General features: G+C 50.2%; 1 protein-coding gene across 1 annotated transcript in view; it reads right to left on the bottom strand.

Annotated features, from left to right (window-relative positions):
- ATP9A (ATPase phospholipid transporting 9A (putative)) overlaps positions 1–17,548 on the bottom strand; it is a 120,216-nt gene extending 102,668 nt beyond the window's left edge. The window contains exon 1 of the mRNA XM_081096742.1: positions 17,441–17,548. Coding sequence (XP_080952868.1) covers positions 17,441–17,508 — 68 coding nt within the window. The 5' untranslated portion in view covers positions 17,509–17,548. The remainder of the gene's footprint in view (positions 1–17,440) is intronic.
- Positions 17,549–20,708: the final 3,160 nt, after the last annotated feature.

Raw genomic sequence — 20,708 nt, 5'->3', positions numbered from 1 at the left:
AAAGAAATATTCTGTTGCCATTTAAAGCGTCGCTTACAAAGGCCCTGGTGATACAGACAAGGCCCTGCGCTACAATGCTAAGTGGGAAAGGTAGGAAATACAAACACGCACACTACATGGGTATCATTCGCAAGACGACGTGGGCCCGGAAACACAGCCTACGCTGAAGTGTTTGTGTTACCTGTGGTTGTCTTTTTCTTTTTTTATATATTTTTATTGATTCCAGAGAGGAAGGGAGAGGGAGAGAGAAACATCAATGATGAGAGAGAATCACTGATCAGCTGCCTCCTGCACGCCCCCCACTGGGATCGAGCCTGCAACCTGGGCATGTGCCCTTGACCAGAACTGAACCCTGGACGCTTCAGTCCACGGGCCAAAGCTCTATCCACTGAGCCAAACCGGCCAGGGCTTGTTATTATTGATGAGAAAGCGGGAGGGAAAGGATGGGGTGAGGGGGAGACATCGATTTGTTATTCCACGGATTTATGTGCCCTGACCAGGAATCAAAGCACAACCTCTGCCTAGTGGGACGATGCTCCAAGCCAAGGCAGTTGCGGTTTCTTTGAAGGGAAAGTTAACGCCAGGGTTACATTCAGCGCTTTTCTCTGTTCTCCAGTTTTTCTCTAATACACATGCACACATGTAACTTTTATATTTTATAAAGTACAAATACACATAAAAATATATATTACATTAAAGTTTGATACATAGAATTGTATATAATTAAGAAATATAAACACATATAAATGTTGAGAGTATAAATAAACTTTACAGTGTTTTACTGTTTCCCTATAATTAAACTCCTCAAGGACAGGGTGCTGGCTGCTGAGGTGTGATTATTTTGCCCGGCTTACCTTCAGATTTCACATGACTTGGCTAACCTGTATCTCAAAACTTAACCTCAGGCCCTAACCGGTTTGGCTCAGGGGATAGAGCGTCAGCCTGCGGACTGAAAGGTCCCAGGTTCGATTCCGGTCAAGGGCATGTACCTTGGTTGCGGGCACATCCCCAGTGGGGAGTGTGCGGGAGGCAGCTGATCGATGTTTCTCTCTCATCGATGTTTCTAACTCTCTATCCCTCTCCCTCCCTCTCTGTAAAAAATCAATAAAATATATTAAAAAAAGAAAACTTAACCTCAGGTCAAGAAAAAGGAAGCCTCTCTCACATAAATCATAAGGAAAAGAATGCATTTCTTGCGATACTACTCTGTTCCCACGAGGACGGCTGAAATGAAAGGAGACAGATGATACCAAGTGTCGGTGAGGATACGGAGCGACAGGAACTGCCCCCGATGGGGACACGCCACTGAGTACTAACACGCTGGAACATTATCCATTTCTACTCACGCTAACTCAGATACACCACAGGGCCCAGCCAAACCACACAGTACATGGGCTCCAAGATACGTTCACAGCAGGACTAGTCCCAGAGCCAAGCCTGGAGACAGCCCCAGGGTCCAGCAAGAGGGGAAGGGACTGAGAGATGACATGTCATACAACGTCTACATGTGGCCACGGGGACGAGCAAACTACAGGGTGGGGTAAAAGTAGGTTTACAGCTGTTAGATAGAGTTCATGCTTTTACACACTCGCAGCCTCGCCCACGCGCGCATGCCCCACCCACCTTCCCACTGTGCTCGCAGCTGCGCCCGCCTTGTCACACCGGCCCGCCGCCCCACGGGCCGCCGGCTGCCAGCCTTGCTGCGATCAGAGCCTGTGGGCTGTGGGGGAGGGCCCAAGAGGTGCTCCATGCACCTCATGGTGACCGGTCGTTTGGTCGTTTTGGTCGAGACGTCTCCTGACCTTTTATTCTTATGATTATTTTCCATATGAACGGTAAACTGACTTTGGCCCCACCCTGTGTAATACACATGCAACGTGGTCTAATCTTACAAACAGAACATGGAGCCAGTAAAGCCAGGCACCAGGGAGCACCTGCTGTTTGATGCATCTGTTCACAATCAGGCCCAAGGAATCTCTGCTGTTAGCAGTCGGGTCTAGTTAAAGGGGGGGTGGGGGGGGGGAGTAGCGAAGGGGGGCGTACAGGGGACGTTCTGAGTAGCGGCCTGTCTCCTTAGCCGCAGGAGTGTGTTCACGTTATGAGAATTCACTGACTGCATGCATGAGTTGTGCTCTTTAGTGAGTGTGAATGTATATGTATATGTATATGTATATGTATATGTATATGTATATGTATATGTGTATGTATATGGTCGTACATGTGCAGAATCTTTTTAAAATCAGCTTATTTAGGGAACAGAATCCACAGGTGGGACAAGTGGTCTTCCCTGTTCACTACCTGGTCCTTTGGTTTGCCTGGACAGGTTGTCATCCTTGGAAGAGAGCCTCTAATTGCCTTTCATTTGGGGAGTAGGAAAATGAGGAGAGAAGATTGGGGGGGGGGGGAAGTTCTCCAGTTTTACATTTTATTTGAATTTTTATGGAGACTGACTGTATAAATGCTAAAAGGTATTCATCAGACTCAAATGACTTCCTTTTACAGAGTGAGGACAAATATTTTAGAAACAGATATTCTGTCCTTCCCTCCCCTCGCCCCAGCATGAATGTGTCTCATACAAAGAGGGTGAGAAAAAAAATACTGATCAGTAAGTGACTCTGAAAACAGTTACCATGTTTCTGAAGAATGTATACTTACTAGGATAACTTGAAGTTTCTAGAACTTTCCTGTCATATCATCATGTCTGCTAATTATCAGCTTTCACTGCGAATAACAGAATATACACATACTCACCTCCAAAGCACAGAAGCCTGCAAAAACCCCAACAAAACCGCCTGCTCTGAACGGACAGCACAGGGAAACTCGCATAGGAAAGGGCGTGGAGACCAGTGGGCAAAAAGCTCTTTGCTGCCTACATTCATATGAAAGGAAAATGAGTTTTTTTAAATACAGAAATGAGTCTTGGTCCTTCTAAAGCAAAACCATTCTAAAGGGGAAAGAACCCTCTGTCCCTCGGGCTGTCATCGGTAAGAGGGTTGCCAGAAGGGCTGAATGGGCGATCCACATGGAACTCAGAACAGTGCTGGCCGCCTACCGAATGCTGAGCGGCGATGCAGTGCTCAAGTTCATCTACCCCAAGCGTGTCACACTCACGGGTGTGCCCGCCGGCCGCAAGTCTGACGTACTTGACCTGCACCGCCCAAGTGTCCAGAGCTAACAGCCACCACACAACGTGCAGCTGGAAATGCGACGGCTGTAAGCTCCTGGAGCACAGGGAAGCACCTGGGGCTGTGCCAGGGCTGCGTCCCCCCTGCAGCCCGTGGGAGTGTTTTAGGTTAAGATGGGGGAGGGGGAGTGTCAGCCCCAGGACTTTGCAAGATGCTAGCTCGAGACTGGAGTGTCTAGAGCAGCGGTTCTCAACCTGTGGGTCGCGACCCCTTTGGGGGTCGAACGACCCTTTCACAGGGTCGCCTAAGACCATCCTGCATATCAGATATTTACATGACGATTCATAACAGCAGCAACATGACAGTTATGAAGTAGCAACGGACATAATTTTATGGTTGGGTCACAACATGAGGAGCTGTATTTAAAGGGCCAGAAGGTTGAGAACCGCTGGGCTAGAGACAACGGCTGAAGGGCTCATGAAGATTTATTAGCAACACCAAGCGAGGCCACACCTGCCGACGTGGCCACGAACGAGATGCTTTCTGCACTGGCTGCCGGTGGCTGCCACAGTCGAAGAGCACAGCTGGGTGCTTACCCAACGGAACGCTATTTTCTCTAAGTTCTGCAAGTCCAAGACCAAGGTGTCGGCAGGTTTGGGTTTTCTGACGCCTCTCCCCTGGGCTGGCAGATGGCTGCCTTCCCACTGTGTCCTCAGATGGTCTTTCCTCTCGCCCTCGGTAGCTTCCTGCGAGTCTTAATCTCTCTTCTCCTGAATGAGGGCTCGCCCTAACAGCCTCATTTTAACGGAACCTTCTCTTCAAAGGCTCTACCTCCAAACACAGTCACGTTCTGAGGTGCTGCTGGGAGTCAGGACTTCCACATTTGAATTGGGGGAGCGGGGGGAGAGGGGTTACACGTCAGCTCATACCACTTCCCGAATGGTCTCTTCCAACAGCTCAAGGCTTCCATAGTTATTAAATCAGAAAGCTGACCTCATAGATAAGAACAACAGTCCAAACATGAATTTCTTGCCCAACCGGTTTTTCTTTCTTTCTTTTTTTTTTTCTTTTTTAAGACTGGATGAGTCACCTTAAAAAGACAATAAGGAACAGAACAACAAGAAAAGCCCAGAGTAAGCAGAAGGAAGGAAATAATAAAGATTAGAGCAGAAATAAATGACATAGGGGATAAAAACCAGTACAAAAGATCAATGAAACCAAGAGCTGGTTCTTTGAAAAGATAAACAAGATTGATGAGCCGTTAGCCAGACTCATCAAGAAACAAAGAGGCAGGACCCAAATGAATAAAATCAGAAAGAAAGCGGTGAAGTAACAACCGACACCACAGAAATACAGAGGATTGTGAGAAAATACTATGAACAACTATATGCCAACAAGCTGGACAACGTGGAGAAGATGGACAAATTCCTAAAAAAATACAATCTCCCAAAACTGAATCAGGAAGAATCAGAAAACCTGAATAGGCCAATAACAACTGATGAAATAGAAGCAGTAATCAAAAACTCCCAGCAAACAAAAGCCCTGGTCCGAATGGCTTCACAGGGGAGTTTTACCAAACCTTCGAAGAACAACACCTAAACTCCTCAAACTATTCCAAAAAATCCAAGAGGAAGGAACACTTCCAAACTCTTTGCGTGAGGCCAGCATTAACATAATTCCAAAACCAGATAAAAACACTACAAAGAAAGAGAACTATAAGCCAATATCCATGATGAACATAGATGCTAAAATCCTCAACAAAATATTAGCAAATCGGATCCAGCGATATATTACAAAGATCAAACACCATGACCAAGTGGGATTTATTCCAGGGATGCAAGGCTGATACAATATTTGCAAATCAATAAGTTTGATACATCACCATAAACTAATTGAAAGACAAAAATTACATGATCATTCAAAAGGTGCAGGAAAAGCATTCGACAAAATCCAACACCCATTTTTGATAAAAACTCTCAGCAAAGTGGGAATAGAGGAAGCATATCTCAACATGATAAAGGCCATATATGACAAACCTACAGCCAACATCATACTCAATGGCAAAAACTAAAAGCATTTCCCCTAAGAACAGGAACAAGACAGGGATGCCCACTTTCACCACTCTTATTCAACATAGTACTGGAAGTCCTAGCCACAGTGATCAGAAAAGAAGAAGAAATAAAAGGCATCCAAATTGGAAAGGAGGAAGTAAAACTCTCATTATTTGCACAGGACATGATATTGTACATAAAAATCCTAAAGACTCCACCAAAAAACTACTAGAGTTAATAAAGGAATTTGGCAATGTAGCAGGATACAAAATCAACACCCAAAAATCTCTGTCTTTTTTTTATACACCAATAATGAATTTTCAGAAAGAGAAACTAAACAAATAATCTCATTTATCACTGCAATAAAAAATTTAAGATACTTAGGAATAAACTTAACCAAGGAGGTAAAAGACCTGTACTTGGAAAATTACAGGACATTGAAAAAAGAGATAGAGGAAGAAATAACCAATGGAAGAACATTCTGTGTTCATGGACTGGTAGAATTAACATCATTACAATGTCCATAGTACCCAAAGCAATCTGCAGATTCAATGCAATCCCTATTAAAATACCAGCAGCATACACCACAGATCTAGAACAAATACTCCAAAGATGTATATGGAATCAAAAAAGACCCCAAATAGCCACAGCAATCTTGAGAAAGAACAAAGTTGGAGGAATCACACAATACCAGATATCAAGTTATACTACAAAGCCACTGTCATCAAAACAGCCTGGTACTGGCACAAGAATAGGCATAGAGAGATCAATGGAACAAAACAGAGACCCCAGAAATCAACCCAAGCCATTATGCTCAATTAATATTTGAAAAAGGAGGCAAGATCATACAATGGAGTCAAGACAGTTTCTTCAATAAGTGCTGTTGGGGAAATTGGACAGATACATGTAAAAATAAAATAAAACTAGACCACCAACTTACACCATCCTATATAATAAAAGCATAATATGCAAATCAACCAAATGGTGAAATGACCAGTCAGTGGGGGGCGGGGCTGGCAAGCAGGTGGTGTCAGGCCAGCCAAGACGTGTGCCAGCGGGCAGAGGGAGGGAATAGGGATGGGGGGGGGGGGGAGGCCTGACCAGTGACAGCGGAGGGGCAATGCTGGGGGCTGGCACTGTCCCCTGATTGGCCCATCCAGTCGCCTTCCGCAGAGGGAGGCTAGACTGTGGCGGGGAGCAGGCCTAAGTCATCAGTAGGCCATCCCCTGAGGACTCCCGGACTGTGAAAGGGCATAGGCTGGGCTGAAGGACAACCCTTTCCCCACCCCTGCACGAATTTTTGTGCACTGGGCCTCTAGTACATAATAAAATGGATAAAAGACTTAAATGTAAGTCGTGAAAACATAAAAATCCTAGAAAAAGCCATAGGCAGTAAAATCTCAGACATCTCTCATAGCAATATGTTTACTGATACATCTAGGCAAAGGAAGTTAAGGAGAAAATAAACAACTGGGACTACATCAAAATAAAAAGCTTCTGCACAGTTAAAGAAACCATCAGCAAAAGGAAAAGGGAGCACATTATATGGGAGAACATATTTGGCAATGATACATCTGATAAAGGGTTAATATCCCAAATATATAAGGAACTCATACAACTTAAAAGGAAGACAAACGAGTGGTGAAGGCCTGGGGTCGGGGGCGGGGTTGGGCTGGAGAGGGTCAATGGGCGAAAAAGGAGGAAATACGTAATACTTTCAACAATAAAGATTTATTTTTTTAAAAAAAGGAAGATAAACAATCCAATTAAAAAATGGGCAAAGGAACTAAATAGACACTTCTCCAAAGCAGTCACACAGATGGCCAAGAGACATGAAAAAGTGCCCAAAGTCATTGATCATCAGAGAGATGCAAATTAATATGACAATGAGGTATCACCTCACACCTGTCAGAATGGCTACCATCAACAAATCAACAAACAACAAGTGCTGGTGAGGATGTGGAGAAAAAGGAACACTCGTGCACTGCTGGTGGGAATGCAGACTGCTGCAGCCACTGTGGAGAACAGTATGGAGTTTCCTCAAAAAATTAAAAATGGGCCCTAGCTGGTTTGCTCAATGGATAGAGCATCAGCCTGTGGACCAAAGGGTCCTGGGTTCGATTCCAGTCAAGGGCATATACCTTGGTTGCAGGTTCCTCCCTGGCCTGGCCCTGGTCGGGGCATGTGCAGGAGGCAACAAACCAATGTGTTTCTCTCACATCGATCTTTCTCTCTTTCTCTCTTCCACTCTCCCTAAAAATCAATGAAAAAATATCCTCAGGTGAGGATTAACTAAAAAAAAAAAATTTTTTTTAAATGGAACTGCCATTTGACCCAGCGATCCCATTTCTAGGAATATATCCTAAGAAACTCAACAAAACAATCAGAAAAAATGTATGCACCCCTATGTTCATAGCAGCACAATTTACAATAGCTAAGATCTGCAAACAGCCCAAGTGCTCGGCAGCAGACAAGCAGATAAAAAAGTTGTGGTACCTTTACATCATGGAATCCTATGCAGCAGTAAAAAAGAAGGCTCTCTTACCCTTTGAGACAGCATGGAGGGACCTGGAGAGTATTATGCTAAGTGAAATAAGTCAGACAGAGAAAGACAAGTATTACATGATCTCATTCATATGTGGAATCTAATGAACAAAAATAAACTGATGAACAAAATAGATCCAGAGACATAGAAGCATGGAACAGACTGCGGAATCTCAGAGGGAAAACGGGGGTGTGTGGGTGGGTGGGTAGGAAGAGATCAACCAAAGAACATATATGGATTTAAAAAAAAAGTAGAGAACCAAGATGGCGGCATAGGTTAACGCCGGAGTTTGCTGCCTTGAACAACTACTTCAAAAGTGAAACTAAAAAACGGAAGGGACATCACCCAGAACCACAGGAACGCTGGCTGAGTGGAAGTCCTACAACTAGGAGGAAAGAGAAATGCATACGGATACTCAGAGGAGGCGCAGTGCTGAAGTCAAATTCTGAGGTGCGGAGTGCGCGGAGCAGGCTGGCGGCGGAGGGCGCGGTTGGCGTTTTCAATCGGGAGGGAGTCGCAGACTCTGAGCTCCAGATACAGGCGAGTCTTTAGGGACCCAGACTCAAACGGGAGAAGCGGGACTGTCTGGCTTCGGTCAGAGCGAGTGCAGCTTTCTCTCCGAGGTCTGCAGCCATTGCTGGGACTCAGAGAGGCAGAGCCCCTGGGGACAGGACTGAGAGCCGCCATAACTGCTCTCTCCGGCCCACCCTGTTGATCCTGTGCGACCCACCTTGCCCAAGCCCTGCACAGAGGCATTTGCCGGATAGCCTCAGGCAAAGGCTAGATTAGCACCTCCCTAGAGGACAGAAGTTCTCTCACTGCAGACACAGCTGATTCTCATAGCCACTTGGCCTGGAGGTCAAACCCTCCCTGGAATTAGCTACAACAATCAAGGTTTAACTATAACACTGCGCACAAAGACCACTAGGGGGTGCACCAAGGAAGCATAACAAAATGCGGAGACAAAGAAACAGGACAAAATTGTCAATGGAAGATATAGAGTTCAGAACCACACTTTTAAGGTCTCTCAAGAACTGTTTAGAAGCTGCCGATAAACTTAATGAGATCTACAAGAAAACTAATGAGACCCTCGATGTTATATTGGGGAACCAACTAGAAATTAAGCATACACGGACTGAAATAACGAATATTATACAGACTCCTGACAGCAGACCAGAGGAGCGCAAGAATCAAGTCAATGATTTGAATTGCGAGGAAGCAAAAAACACCCAACCAGAGGGGCAGAATGAAAAAAGAATCCAAAAATGCAAGGATAGTGTAAGGAGCCTCTGGGACAGCTTCAAGCGTACCAACATCAGAATTATAGGGGTGCCAGAAGATGAGAGAGAGCAAGATTTTGAAAACCTATTTGAAGAAATAATGACAGAAAACTTCCCCCACCTGGTGAAAGAAATGGACTTACAGGTCCAAGAAGCGCGGAGAACCCCAAACAAAAGGAATCCAAAGAGGACCACACCAAGACACATCATCATTAAAATGCCAAGAGCAAAAGTCAAAGAGAATCTTAAAAACAGCAAGAGAAAGAAACTCAGTTACCTACAAGGGAATACCCATACGACTGTCAGCTGATTTCTCAACAGAAACTTTGCAGGCCAGAAGGGAGTGGCAAGAAATATTCAAAGTGATGAATACCAAGAACCTACAACCAAGATTACTTTATCCAGCAAAGCTATCATTCAGAATTGAAGGTCAGATAAAGAGCTTCACAGATAAGGAAAAGCTAAAGGAGTTCATCACCACCAAACCAGGATTATATGAAATGCTGAAAGGTATCCTTTAAGAAGAGGAAGAGGAAGAAAAAGGTAAAGATACAAATTATGAACAACAAATATGCATCTATCAACAAGTGAATCTAAGAATCAAGTGAATAAATAATCTGATGAACAGAATGAACTGGTGATTATAATAGAATCAGGGACATAGAAAGGGAATGGACTGACCATTCTTGGGGGGGAAAGGGGTGTGGGAGATGCGGGAAGAGACTGGACAAAAATCGTGCACCTATGGATGAGGACAGTGGGTGGGGAGTGAGGGCGGAGGGTGGGGCGGGAACTGGGAGGAGGGGAGTTATGGGGGGGAAAAAAGAGGAACAAATGTAATAATCTGAACAATAAAGATTTAATTAAAAAAAAACATATATGCATAACCCATGGGCACAGACAATAGGGTGGTGAAGGGCGGGGGATAGGGGCAAGCTAGAAGCAGTCAATGGAGGGGTGGAAAGGGGACATATGCAATATTTTCAACAATAAAGATTTAATTTTTTTTAAAGACAATAAGGGACATGGCCACTCAGTGCATATTCATTCCATCTGTCCTGTAGTTCCTAACAGGTACGAGCTGGCCAGCTCCCACTTCCCACTCCTCACCCCCCATGTCTCCCTCCCAACCCAGGGGACACTTGGCAATGTCTGGAGACATCTGTGTTGTCTCAGCTGGAGGGAGGTGCTGCTGCAGCCAGTGGGTGGAGGCCGGGGATGCTGCTGACCATCGTACAATGGGCAGGACAGCCCCACAACTGAGAATGATCAAACCCAAAGCGTCCACAGGGCCGAGGCTGCGAATCCCCGAGGTCTAACCAGGCCAAGTCTGACTTCACCCCATCAGCAGCCTGCCCAGGGCAGGTGGGAGGCCCTGCCAGGCCCAGCTCCCTGAGGAGGACACTGTCCACACTTCACCCTGCTTCTTCCTCAGGGAGGGCAGCCAACAGAGATCTCACCGGGAGGGGCACCAGCGCCCACCCCCCCTCCGGATTCCCACAGAAGCCTTCCTTTCCGCGGGACTCCTCCAACTGGACTCTCCCATAATCCCCTCAAACACTTGAGCCGATGTTAGAAACAACATTAAGATCCCCAATCAACCTGGGAAACTAACTACTGGGGCGGGGGGGGGGGGTGGGTTAGGGGGGTTTTTCTTGAGTGTGTATTTTTTTTTTAATTTTTACTTATTGATTTGAGAGAAAAAGGGAGAAAGGAGGGAAGGAGGGAGAGAGAGGGAGAGACAGACATCAAGTTGTTATTCTGCTTAGTTGTGCATTCATCGATTGGTTCTTGTATGTGCCCTGATCAGGGATCAAACCCGCAACCTTGGCGAATTGGGATGATGCTCTAACCGACTGAACTACCCGGCCAGGGCCTAGTCATTGTTTACAAACCATGTTTTTCTGGTAACATGGCAAAATAAAAGTGTTTAAATCTATTAGCACCACCAGATTCTCCCGCGGCGATGATGCTGTGTTTCCAGGCAGACAGCACCCTAGGCCCCCGCTTCCCACACCTCAGGCGTGACGTGGGGCCCATCCACAAACCGCATGAGCCCCACTGACTTCCTGCTTTTCTCTGAGTTCTACTCCTTTTCTCTTAAACAAGAGGAACCTTCCTACCTGAACCACAAGGAGAAAACAAGTATCACTTGGGACAAACAGAAGGAGCCATAAGAATAATTGCTAACCTTTCCGTGTTGGGCCCTGAGCCTGGTTCAGGGATCCTTGGGGAATCTGCCCACAGGCCAACCTCTGAGTCCCTGTCTCAGTCCCTCAAAGGGTCACGAAAGGAAGAAAGCCGGCCCGGCGTAAGAAATCAACACCCCCCCCCCCCAACTCTTTAGGGGAAAGTCACCGACAAAATCCTCACCACCACCCTTTTTCTTTCTAAATTAACCCAAAGTCCACTCACTGTCATGAGTGAGGCCAGAGACACTTGGCGCCCATTTCCAAAGGTGGCCGTAAGACGCGGCCGGCCCTAATGAATGGTGTTCGTCATTTGCATCTGGGTAAAGATAGTGAAAGAACGTTCTGAAAAGGAACACACAAAAGCCCGGAGAGGGATAGTTCAACGCCTTGCCTCCTCCTTCTGACGTGTGTGCCTGGCTGAGGTCATGGTCAAATGGCCTCCCTCTTGCCTTGGGGACTGGCACGCAGGCCACCCCTCACTGGCCTTCGTCACTGGCAAGCCTGGCTCCTATACACACGCTTCCACATCCCTGTCTGGGTTTGTAATTCTACTGCCTCTGGTGTCACTCCCTGCCTGTGTCAGTCGGCCCAGGGCAGGGCCCAGGGCAGGGGTTCTGTACCAGACACAATGGCACAAGTACATACAGCTGGGCTGGCAGGGGACGCAGAGAGCATTTCCAGATGGGCCACTGCCAAGGCTTGTCCTGGCTGTTCTCGTCCAAGGGAGCGAGGAGCTGTTTATGCAACTGTGCGTCCCCCTCGGTCAGGGGGAGAGCTGGGTCTCTGCATTTCACCCACAGGCAGGGTCCCCCATGGACCCCCCGGACACACCCCTATCCGCTGTATACCTAACCCCACTCCACCGTGTCCATGGGAAGACACTGGAAAACCGCACACGCCTGTATACAGTCATTCCTCATCGATCGTGGTTTTGGTATTTGTGAATTCCCCTTCTGCCTCGAAGGGTCAGCTCCAAATCAGCACCCACAGCACCCTGGTGGCCACGTACACACGTGCAGGGTGCAACACATTCTCATCGCCCCACCCACATTCCCAGCGGGGCGGGGCAAGGTGACGCCCTGCCTTCTCCGGGCTCTCAGGCAGCACACGTGCCCTTTTCACTGTCTACTCGCAGGCACCAACCTCCGCATCTTCCCAGGGAGCAAGAAGTCACTGCTCGCTGGTGCACGGCTGGCAGGGGCCTCACAGGACGTAACCACTGTGACGGACGAGGGTCAACGGTGCCATATGCCTGATACGGCCTCCACCGTCTCCTAAGAGAAAGGGCACTTCAATCCCACAAATCAGAAATGGCAGCTTCAATGAAAAGTTCAGACTTTTAGATTCAATTATGTCTATCTGCAGGAAGAGCTCCCTACAGGGGCATTATTTTCTTAGCTCCCATAAACGGTGCCATCCGGATCACAGACCCCGCCCCTGGCCTGCTGCCGAGGGCGGCCACCGAGAAGCACATGGCCTGCCGCTGCCCAGTCACTAGGCCAGTGATGGCGAACCTTCTGAGCTCAGCGTGTCAGCATTTTGAAAAACCCTAACTTAACTCTGGTGCTGTGTCACATACAGAAATTTTTTGATATTTGCAACCATAGTAAAACAAAGACTTACATTTTGGATATTTATTTTATATATTTAAATGCCATTTAACAAAGAAAAAACAACCAAAAAATGAGTTCGCGTGTCATAGGTTCGCCATCACTACACTAGACACTTAATCTGAGATATGCGACAAGTATCCCGTAGGCATTTTCCAGCCAAGTTCTTACTCACCGACACCTTCTACAAAATCTAGGAAGAAGAGATGTCATCCACAGGGGGCCCCGCCCGAGCCTCCAGACAGAGAGAAGAACTGTTTCTGATGTTCTCCAATAACTACTTTGTGTGGGTGATGCCCAACCACACAGACGCTCTTACAGAAGGGGAAACGGAGCCCAGAGGGGGAAAGACAGTGGCCCGGAGTTAGACCAGCAGGAAAACGACAGCGCTGGTACCTGAACCTAAGTCTGTGTGGCCTTGGAACCCAAACACCTAGCCACAAAGCCAGGAAGCCAGCATCCGTGCTGGGCGTGTGAAATGAAGGCCTGCGCCCTGGCCAGTGCATCTCCGCTGGTGGGAGGAATGTCCCTTCCACCAGAAGGTGGTGGGTTCCGTTCCTAGTCAACGAACATCCCAGGTTGCTGGTCTGATCCCCCGTCGGGGCATGTGCGGGAGGCAACTGATCGATGTTTCTTTTCCCTGCCTCTCTCTAAAAATCAATACATAAAATATGTAAATAAATGAAATGACAGCCTACAATATTCTTACCTTTACTCTCCCAGCAGTTTTCAAAATGTGATATACCTTGACAGCCACTCCTATATTCTCTATCCTGCGGTCATTTTGCAAACTGTTAAGGCACTGTTACTGGAGGGAACAGGAAACACACACACACTGAGAAACGCAGCATGGAGGACACAGCTGCTCCAAGAAACCCTCCCCACCTCTCCTCGTCTGGCGTCAGGCTCACCTGCGTTCTTATCCGTTTCGGCCACACATTCTTGGCCCCAAATAACTGCTTACTCTTTCCAGGACTCAGTTTCCTTCTCAGTGAAACACGGATAAAAATTAAGCCCACGTCCAAGGGCTGCTCTGTAGCAGGAGTGAGGAAACACTAGGTCAGAGCGAACGAAGCACTGCAGATCCTAAACATCCGTGCCCCTCCTCAGCGGTCAGGGTACGAGGCACGCAGCACGCCAGTTTAAACTCTGCCCCCTCCAGCCGCGAGATGCCCCTGCTGCACCCACATCCCGGCAGGACGGGAAGCCCAGTGGGAGAACCCGTTCCCCAGGCCTCCGGGACACACCCTCTGCGCTGGCCTCCCTTTCCTGCTGTAACAGATCACAAGTGCACTCTCGTGCAGTTCTGGAGGCCAGGAGTCCTGAGTGGTCCCGGGGGGCTAAAGTCAAGGTGCTGGCAGGACCAGGTCCTTCGGAGGCTCCGGGGGACAAACTGTTTGATGGACTTTTCTGAGACCCCACCCCTCCCCGGGCTCCTTTCCTCGCCCGCCTCCCCCTCCAGACCAGCAGCCTGGCATCTTCCAGTCTCCCTCCAGCTCTGAGACTCACTCTCCGGCCTCTTTCGAGGACGCTGGTGACTGCACTGGGCCCACCCGAGTCATCCAGGATAGCCTCCCATCTCACAGTCACCTTCATCACACCTGGAAAGGGCCTCTGCCACGTGGACACCTGGGAGGGCGTTATTCTGCCCACCCCACCGGTCAATACGAAGGTGCACTGAGTGCTTCGTCTTCTAAACTTGCCGTGGGCTGAGTCTCAGAACAGCCCTACAAGGGATGCGCACTTGTCACTGCCACTCACGATGAAAAACCTGAGAGACCCAGAGAAGTGAAGTAATTTTCCCAAGTCCCACAGCGAGTAAGGAGAGGCGGCTGGGCTCGAACCCGGCTCCTCAACTCCCAAACCCACGCTTGTCACAACCGATCTCTGGTGTTTCACCAAGAAGAAAGGAACTCCATTCAGCCAGAAGCAGAGCACATGACGTCAGGAACTGGCTCCCAGCGAATACAGCGCAAATGCCTTGTTTCCTAAAACCTCAGCCACAGTGTTTTCAGCGGCAGGATGTGGAACCTTCTCACGAGAGCATGAGCACTGGGACCACGGGATTCCTTCCGCAAATCACCTTCACCTCTTGGCAAAGTGACATCATCAACGCTGAGCGACGCTGTCTCCCTGGACTCCTGGCTCCTATGGTTTTGGGTTTTTAACCACAAAACCCCCCATCCACCCCGACAGCTGAGAGCCAGTGGGGGAAATGAGCTTGCTGGATTCGAATTCAGCCCCTCACAAGGACCACCTCTATTGTCTCCAGCAAATTATTTAACATTGATGAATCTCAGTTTTCTCGTCTATAAAATAGGGGCATTAATTCCCAAAACTCACAGTCATTGTGAGGATTAAAACAGGACCGTTTAATCCCCGCCAGAGCCTGACCTGTGACATATTTGTTTCTTCTCCCTTTAACTCCCCCCCCCCCCCCAGCCTCCCACCGAATTATATTTCAGGAAGCCTCGCCGTCCAGCTGTCCCAAAGTACTTCTATACACCAAGATCCCCACCTCCACATGCTGCTTCTAATGCTGTAGACTGAATACAAGACCATATTTCCAAGTGCCTGGCTCCCCGATACATGATTTGAACCTGAATCCGTGTCACTATTTAGGAAATGAATTAGTTCCATGGTGACAAATTCTAAAGGAGGTGTAACATTCCATTCCAATATCCCACAGAAATCTTTTTTAACCGTCTGTACCACTCCCTCTAGATCCCCACATTAACAGTGCATATTTCTTTCTTGGTAACTACCACTTTTATCTTTATTTTTTTATTACTTGAGAGAGACAGAGAGAGAGACAGAGACAGGGAGAGACAGAGGGAGAGAGTGAGAGAAACACTGATTTGTTGTTTCACTCATTTATGCATTCACTAGTTGACTGGGTTACGGGGATCGAACCCCCAACCGTGGCTTCTCCAGACTATCACTTTTAAATAATCATGTGCATTTTCTCTCATGCACTGAATCAGAGGTTCTCAACTACGACTGCAGTTGAAATCATCTGGGAGCTTTGAAAAATTAAATACATGCCTGGGTCCCACTGCCGATTCTTATTTCTAAAGTCTGAAATGGGCAGGGGCTGGGCCATCCCCAGATGGCTCCCATGCACAGGCAGGGCCAGGCACCTGCACCTGCTGGGCACGTCTTGTTTATTAATTCCACTCTGCATCCTAGTCACCTGGCAGGGACCGGGCTCGCAGTAGGCAAAATGTCACAATTGTTTGCAGCATGAATTAATAACTAAACTTTAGAGTCCGCTGCTCGTAAAAATTCGCTGAAATATTTACGAAGGGTGTATATTGCATCAGGCACTATGCCAGGCACAGAGCTCGCGCTGACATCACTCTTTCGCCTGGATTGGTCAGGAATAAAACGCGAAACAGCGAAGGAAGGGGCGGAGGGCTGTCTGTCTCTGGGTCAGGCCACCCTAACCCCATCTCCCTTTGCATCTGCCCGGCAGTCCTCAACCTGGCTGAGCTGTTCCCGCTGTGTTACAACAATGGGGCCTCCTCGCCGGAAGATTCAAGGAAGGCAGGGACAAAGACCCCACAAAATGGCAGCTGGCATCGGCCCCCCCATGTACACCTGATGAAGCCGCCCTAGGCGTTTCCCTCCCCACCCCCTGCACCAAGCATCTGACGCTGCGTAAACCACGGCCACAGGGAGGTGCCCAGAAAGGCCAGGACAGGACACCAGGGGGAGGGCTGCTCCCTGGCGCAGCCCCGCCCAGCTGCCGGTCTCAGCCTTCAGGGCCTGGGCCTCACCTGGGCGGGCGGGGGGAATGCACATTTCCAGGCCCCGCCGCACCCCCAAGAACTGATTGACGGGTCTGGGCTGAAAAATCTGTATTTTAACCAGCTCCCCTCAACCTCCGCCCCTGGGTAAATCTGTCGCAGTTGGTGCCACGGTCCCTCAAAACCTCAACAGGTCATTGCCAGCCTCCCAAGGGGAGGACACAGGGGCGCAAAACATCACCCCGGCCCCTCTCCAAGGGAGGGATGCCCGGGCGCCCGGGTCTGTCTGCCGCAAAGCCGCCGCAGGTGGCTGCCCCGCCTGTCGGGGGCTCCTTCCCGCAATGTGGGGAGCGGGGAGGGGTCCGAAATCGGCCGGTTAGAGCGCCTCCCACCCTCCTGCGGCGGCCGGTGCGGGTCCACCTGGGGCCGGGCGCTGAAGGGGGCCGTTTTGGAGCTGGAACCGGGGGCGCTGCCGCGGGACCCCGGGCGGGCACGGGAGGAGCCGTGCCCCACCCCAGGCAGCCCAGCACACCCCGGGGTCCGAGGACCGCTCCGCGCGCAGAGCACGGTTTCGTATCAATCCCGGCGACGAGGAGACGCCAGAAAACAATAAGGCAGCCCAGGCATGGCTGCTCCCGGTGCGCGCGCTGTAAACAGCGCCGGGCGGGCCGGCTCTCGGGGTTTCCAGAGGAAGGTGCCCGGCGCTCGGGCCCAGGAGGACGGGATCGCGCGGGGACCCGACCCGGGCTGGAGCGGAGAGGAGCCTCGCCCGGCCGCCCGCCTCCCGCCCGCCTCCCCGGCCGCCGGCTCATGGCGCCGCGCGCGGCCAAGCTGTCGGGCCCGGCCAGGCTCCGCCGCGCGCCCGCCCAGGCGGCCCGGCCCGCTCACCCGGTGCGGGGCCTGCTGTCCATCCGCTTCTTCTGGCGCACCGGCTGCAGCGGGATGTTGTCCGTCATGTCGCCCGCGCCGCCCGCCTTGCCTGCCGCGCCCCCCGCGCCGCCTGGGCCGCCGCCCGGTCCGGCCTCCGCGCCGCCGCCCGCCGGCGCCGCGCCGCCCCGGGGGAGGAGGCGGCGGCAGCGGGCGGGCCGGGCCCGCTGCGAGGGGGCGAGCTCGCGAGCGCCGGGCCACGCGCGGAGCCGGCCGCGCGGCCCGATCGACGGACACGGGCGCACCATGGGCCCGAGCTCCGCGCTGCGCCCACTCGCCCCGCGCCGCGCCGCGCCCGCCACGGAGGGCGGCCGGCTGGACCCGCGCCGCCGCCGCAGTGTCCCCGGCCCGCGCCGCGCGCCACCCACGCGCGCCCACCCGGCCACCGCCCCCCGCCCACGCCCGGCCGCGCGCGCGCCCGCCCACCACCCGCCCACCAGCGTCCGACAGTCACCAGCACACACGCAGCCCCCCCGCCAAGCTCAGCCATCACATTAAATACATTGTTTCACAGGCTCACTCTTTTTTTTCACACGCTCACTCTTGCACCAACATGCAGTCACACGCCAGCCCCACACACGCTCTCATTCTGACCCGCTCATTCCCCACCATCCTACATTCACAAGCACACAGCATAGCTTCCCACCTCACTCCCAACGCTGATGATGTGTACAATCACACATGCACACACCCCAATATTCACCCTCATGTGCCCATCCTGGGTCTCAGGCCTCACTCACATGTGCCCCTAGGGATCACAGTGGACACAGGGGCACACCCTACCTCACTTCCCCGCCACCCTTCACTCGCTGTCACTCTCCCACCTGGATCCCTGGGAGTCACAATCACACACGTGCACACACACAAACCTGCACGCTCTCATTCTCACACTTCCTCCACGAACTCTGGGGCTCACACACGCGCCCTCTCACTCATTCAGACATTCAACCACACCGATTCACATCGCACACCCCAACTCCTTCGCCCAGACCCTCAGCCACACCCACTGGCTCACACTCTCTCACAGTGTCTAAGGCCTACCAACTTCCCAAGGGCCTGATAAAATGTTGAGAACAGAAAGAAAGTGAATAGTGGTGGCCCTGGTCCGTGTACTCAGTGGTTGGAGCATTCACTGTGTGTGGGAGGCTCTCTGGCTTGATTCCCGGTCAAGGGCATGTACCTGGGTTGAAGGTTTGATCCTGGCCCCCCCCCCCCCCCCCCCCCCGTTGGGGTGTGTGCAGGAGGCGATCAGTGGGTGTGTCTCTATCACATCAATGTTTCTCTCTCTCCTACCTTGCCTCCCTCTCTCTCTCTGAAAATCTATGGAAAAAAATATCCTCAGGTGAGGATTAACAAGAAAAGAAAGAAAATGAATAGTGGTGAAGGGATAGAGGGCAATTAAAAATCCTATGTAACTGAAGAGTCCTTCAATGTGATACCTTACAAACTAACCGACTGCAACTAAAGTAAACTTTAAGTGGTTACACCTGTATACCTCCTGTGGCGGCGGGCCTTTCAATCCCTTTGCTACAAATAATGGGGGCGCCACCAAAAATATGAGCCTGGGGCCCTGGGTGACAGAAGGAGGTGCGGGGTGCATCCCAAACCGAAGGGTGACTTAGCTCATGTCCCGATCAAGTTCCTCGAGGAAGAAGCGTGTCTTTAGAAGTTGCTGCGTTGCGCCTCTGAAGGGAGAAGAGCATTCGGCTAAGCTTTGATGAATAGTGACCACACAGCATGCATTGCACTAAGGGCTTCATCTGTTCCCAGTACTGCTCCTAAGAGCATTCTGGTCTGCTTTGCTTTCCGATTTCTCTCTGCATCTGGGGCGGTGATCGATACACCTCACGGCACACAGTGGGCACGCAGTGGGCACGCAGTGGGCACTCAGTGTTTGTTGAGTGGAGGAAGTGCCAACACCCTGACACCCAATTAGGGCAACAGAGTAGGCCCCACCCTCTACCACCAGTCCCCTCTCAAACCCCACCCACCTCAGATCAGTTGCAGACCCTCTTCTTCACCCCCCTCCCCCCACCACATGTGGTCACAAGCCCAAGGACATGGTGACCCTTTAACCCAGGGTGCCCCACACAGCTGGGGGTTAGTAACTGTGAGCTCTGTTTTTACCAAGCACCTCAAACATACCTGAGTTCCACTCTCAACCCTCCTGACGGGCTTGGCAGCTAAATCTAAGCAATCACGCCCATTTCACAGGTGAGGAACGAGTAGCTCAGAGTGGCCTGCACAAAGCCACGTGGTTAGGGACAGGCTGGGCTCCAGACCTGGTCTCTCGGGCTCCAGAAGGCAGGAAAGATGGCCTCCTGTGACCAATGGAATCAGCCATCATGACACTCCAGGCGCCTACTAATCCAGATCCCAAATAACCTTCAAGCTCCCTGTAGATCTTGTGGAGCCGCCTGTGGCCACTCTCATCTGACCGGGCCCTCGTTTTCTAAAGTATGGAGTAATAACCGTGGCTTCCGCGTCACATACAAGCTGTCGGGACTCAGTTTCCTCATCTGTAAAATGGACTCATTGGACTGTGGGAAGGATTGCATGAGTTAATCATATACATAAAGCAACTGGAAGAGTGCCCACTCAAGGGAAGCAGTGAGTAAGGTCGTTATTACAGGGTTGTTAGAAGAATTTAGAGCAGTAATGGGGGCAGATGAAGCTCTTAGTACAACGCATGCTTCGTGGTAAGTATTCATCTACTTTTTTCCTAGTGAGCATGTGTCACTTTTACAATGTTTTTCTTTAATATATTTTTAAAAACCAAAAAGCCCCCTCTTCATCTCCAGAGGTAATAACATTTCCACATCAAGAGAAGAGTGATTTTTATTGCCTTTGCATTTTTGTTTTTCTTCAGTGCACTTTCATAATCATTGGAGAAGACACTGTTTTAAAAATATATTTTTATTGATTTCAGAGAGGGAAGGAGAGGGAGAGAAAAGGAGAAACAGCAATGATGAGAGAGAATCCTGGTAAGCTGCCTCCTGCACGTCCCCCACTGGAGATTGAGCCTGCAACCCAGGCATGTGCCCCCACTAGGAATCGATCCCTGACCTCCTGGTTCATAGGTCGATGCTGAACCACTGAGCCTCACCGGCCAAGCTGGAGAAGGCACTTTTTAAGACTCCCTTTCAGCAAAGCAATCCCTCAGGACAAGAGGCACTTAAAGGCTTTTATCTCATCTTTTATTTTATTTTTAATTGATTTGAGAGAGAGA

This window comes from Myotis nattereri (genome assembly GCF_964212035.1).
Source record: "Myotis nattereri genome assembly, chromosome: 8".
In the NCBI taxonomy this organism is placed as follows: Eukaryota; Metazoa; Chordata; class Mammalia; order Chiroptera; family Vespertilionidae; genus Myotis; species Myotis nattereri.
Note: the sequence above shows the minus strand (reverse complement) of the source record. Positions and strands in the feature narration are given on the sequence as shown.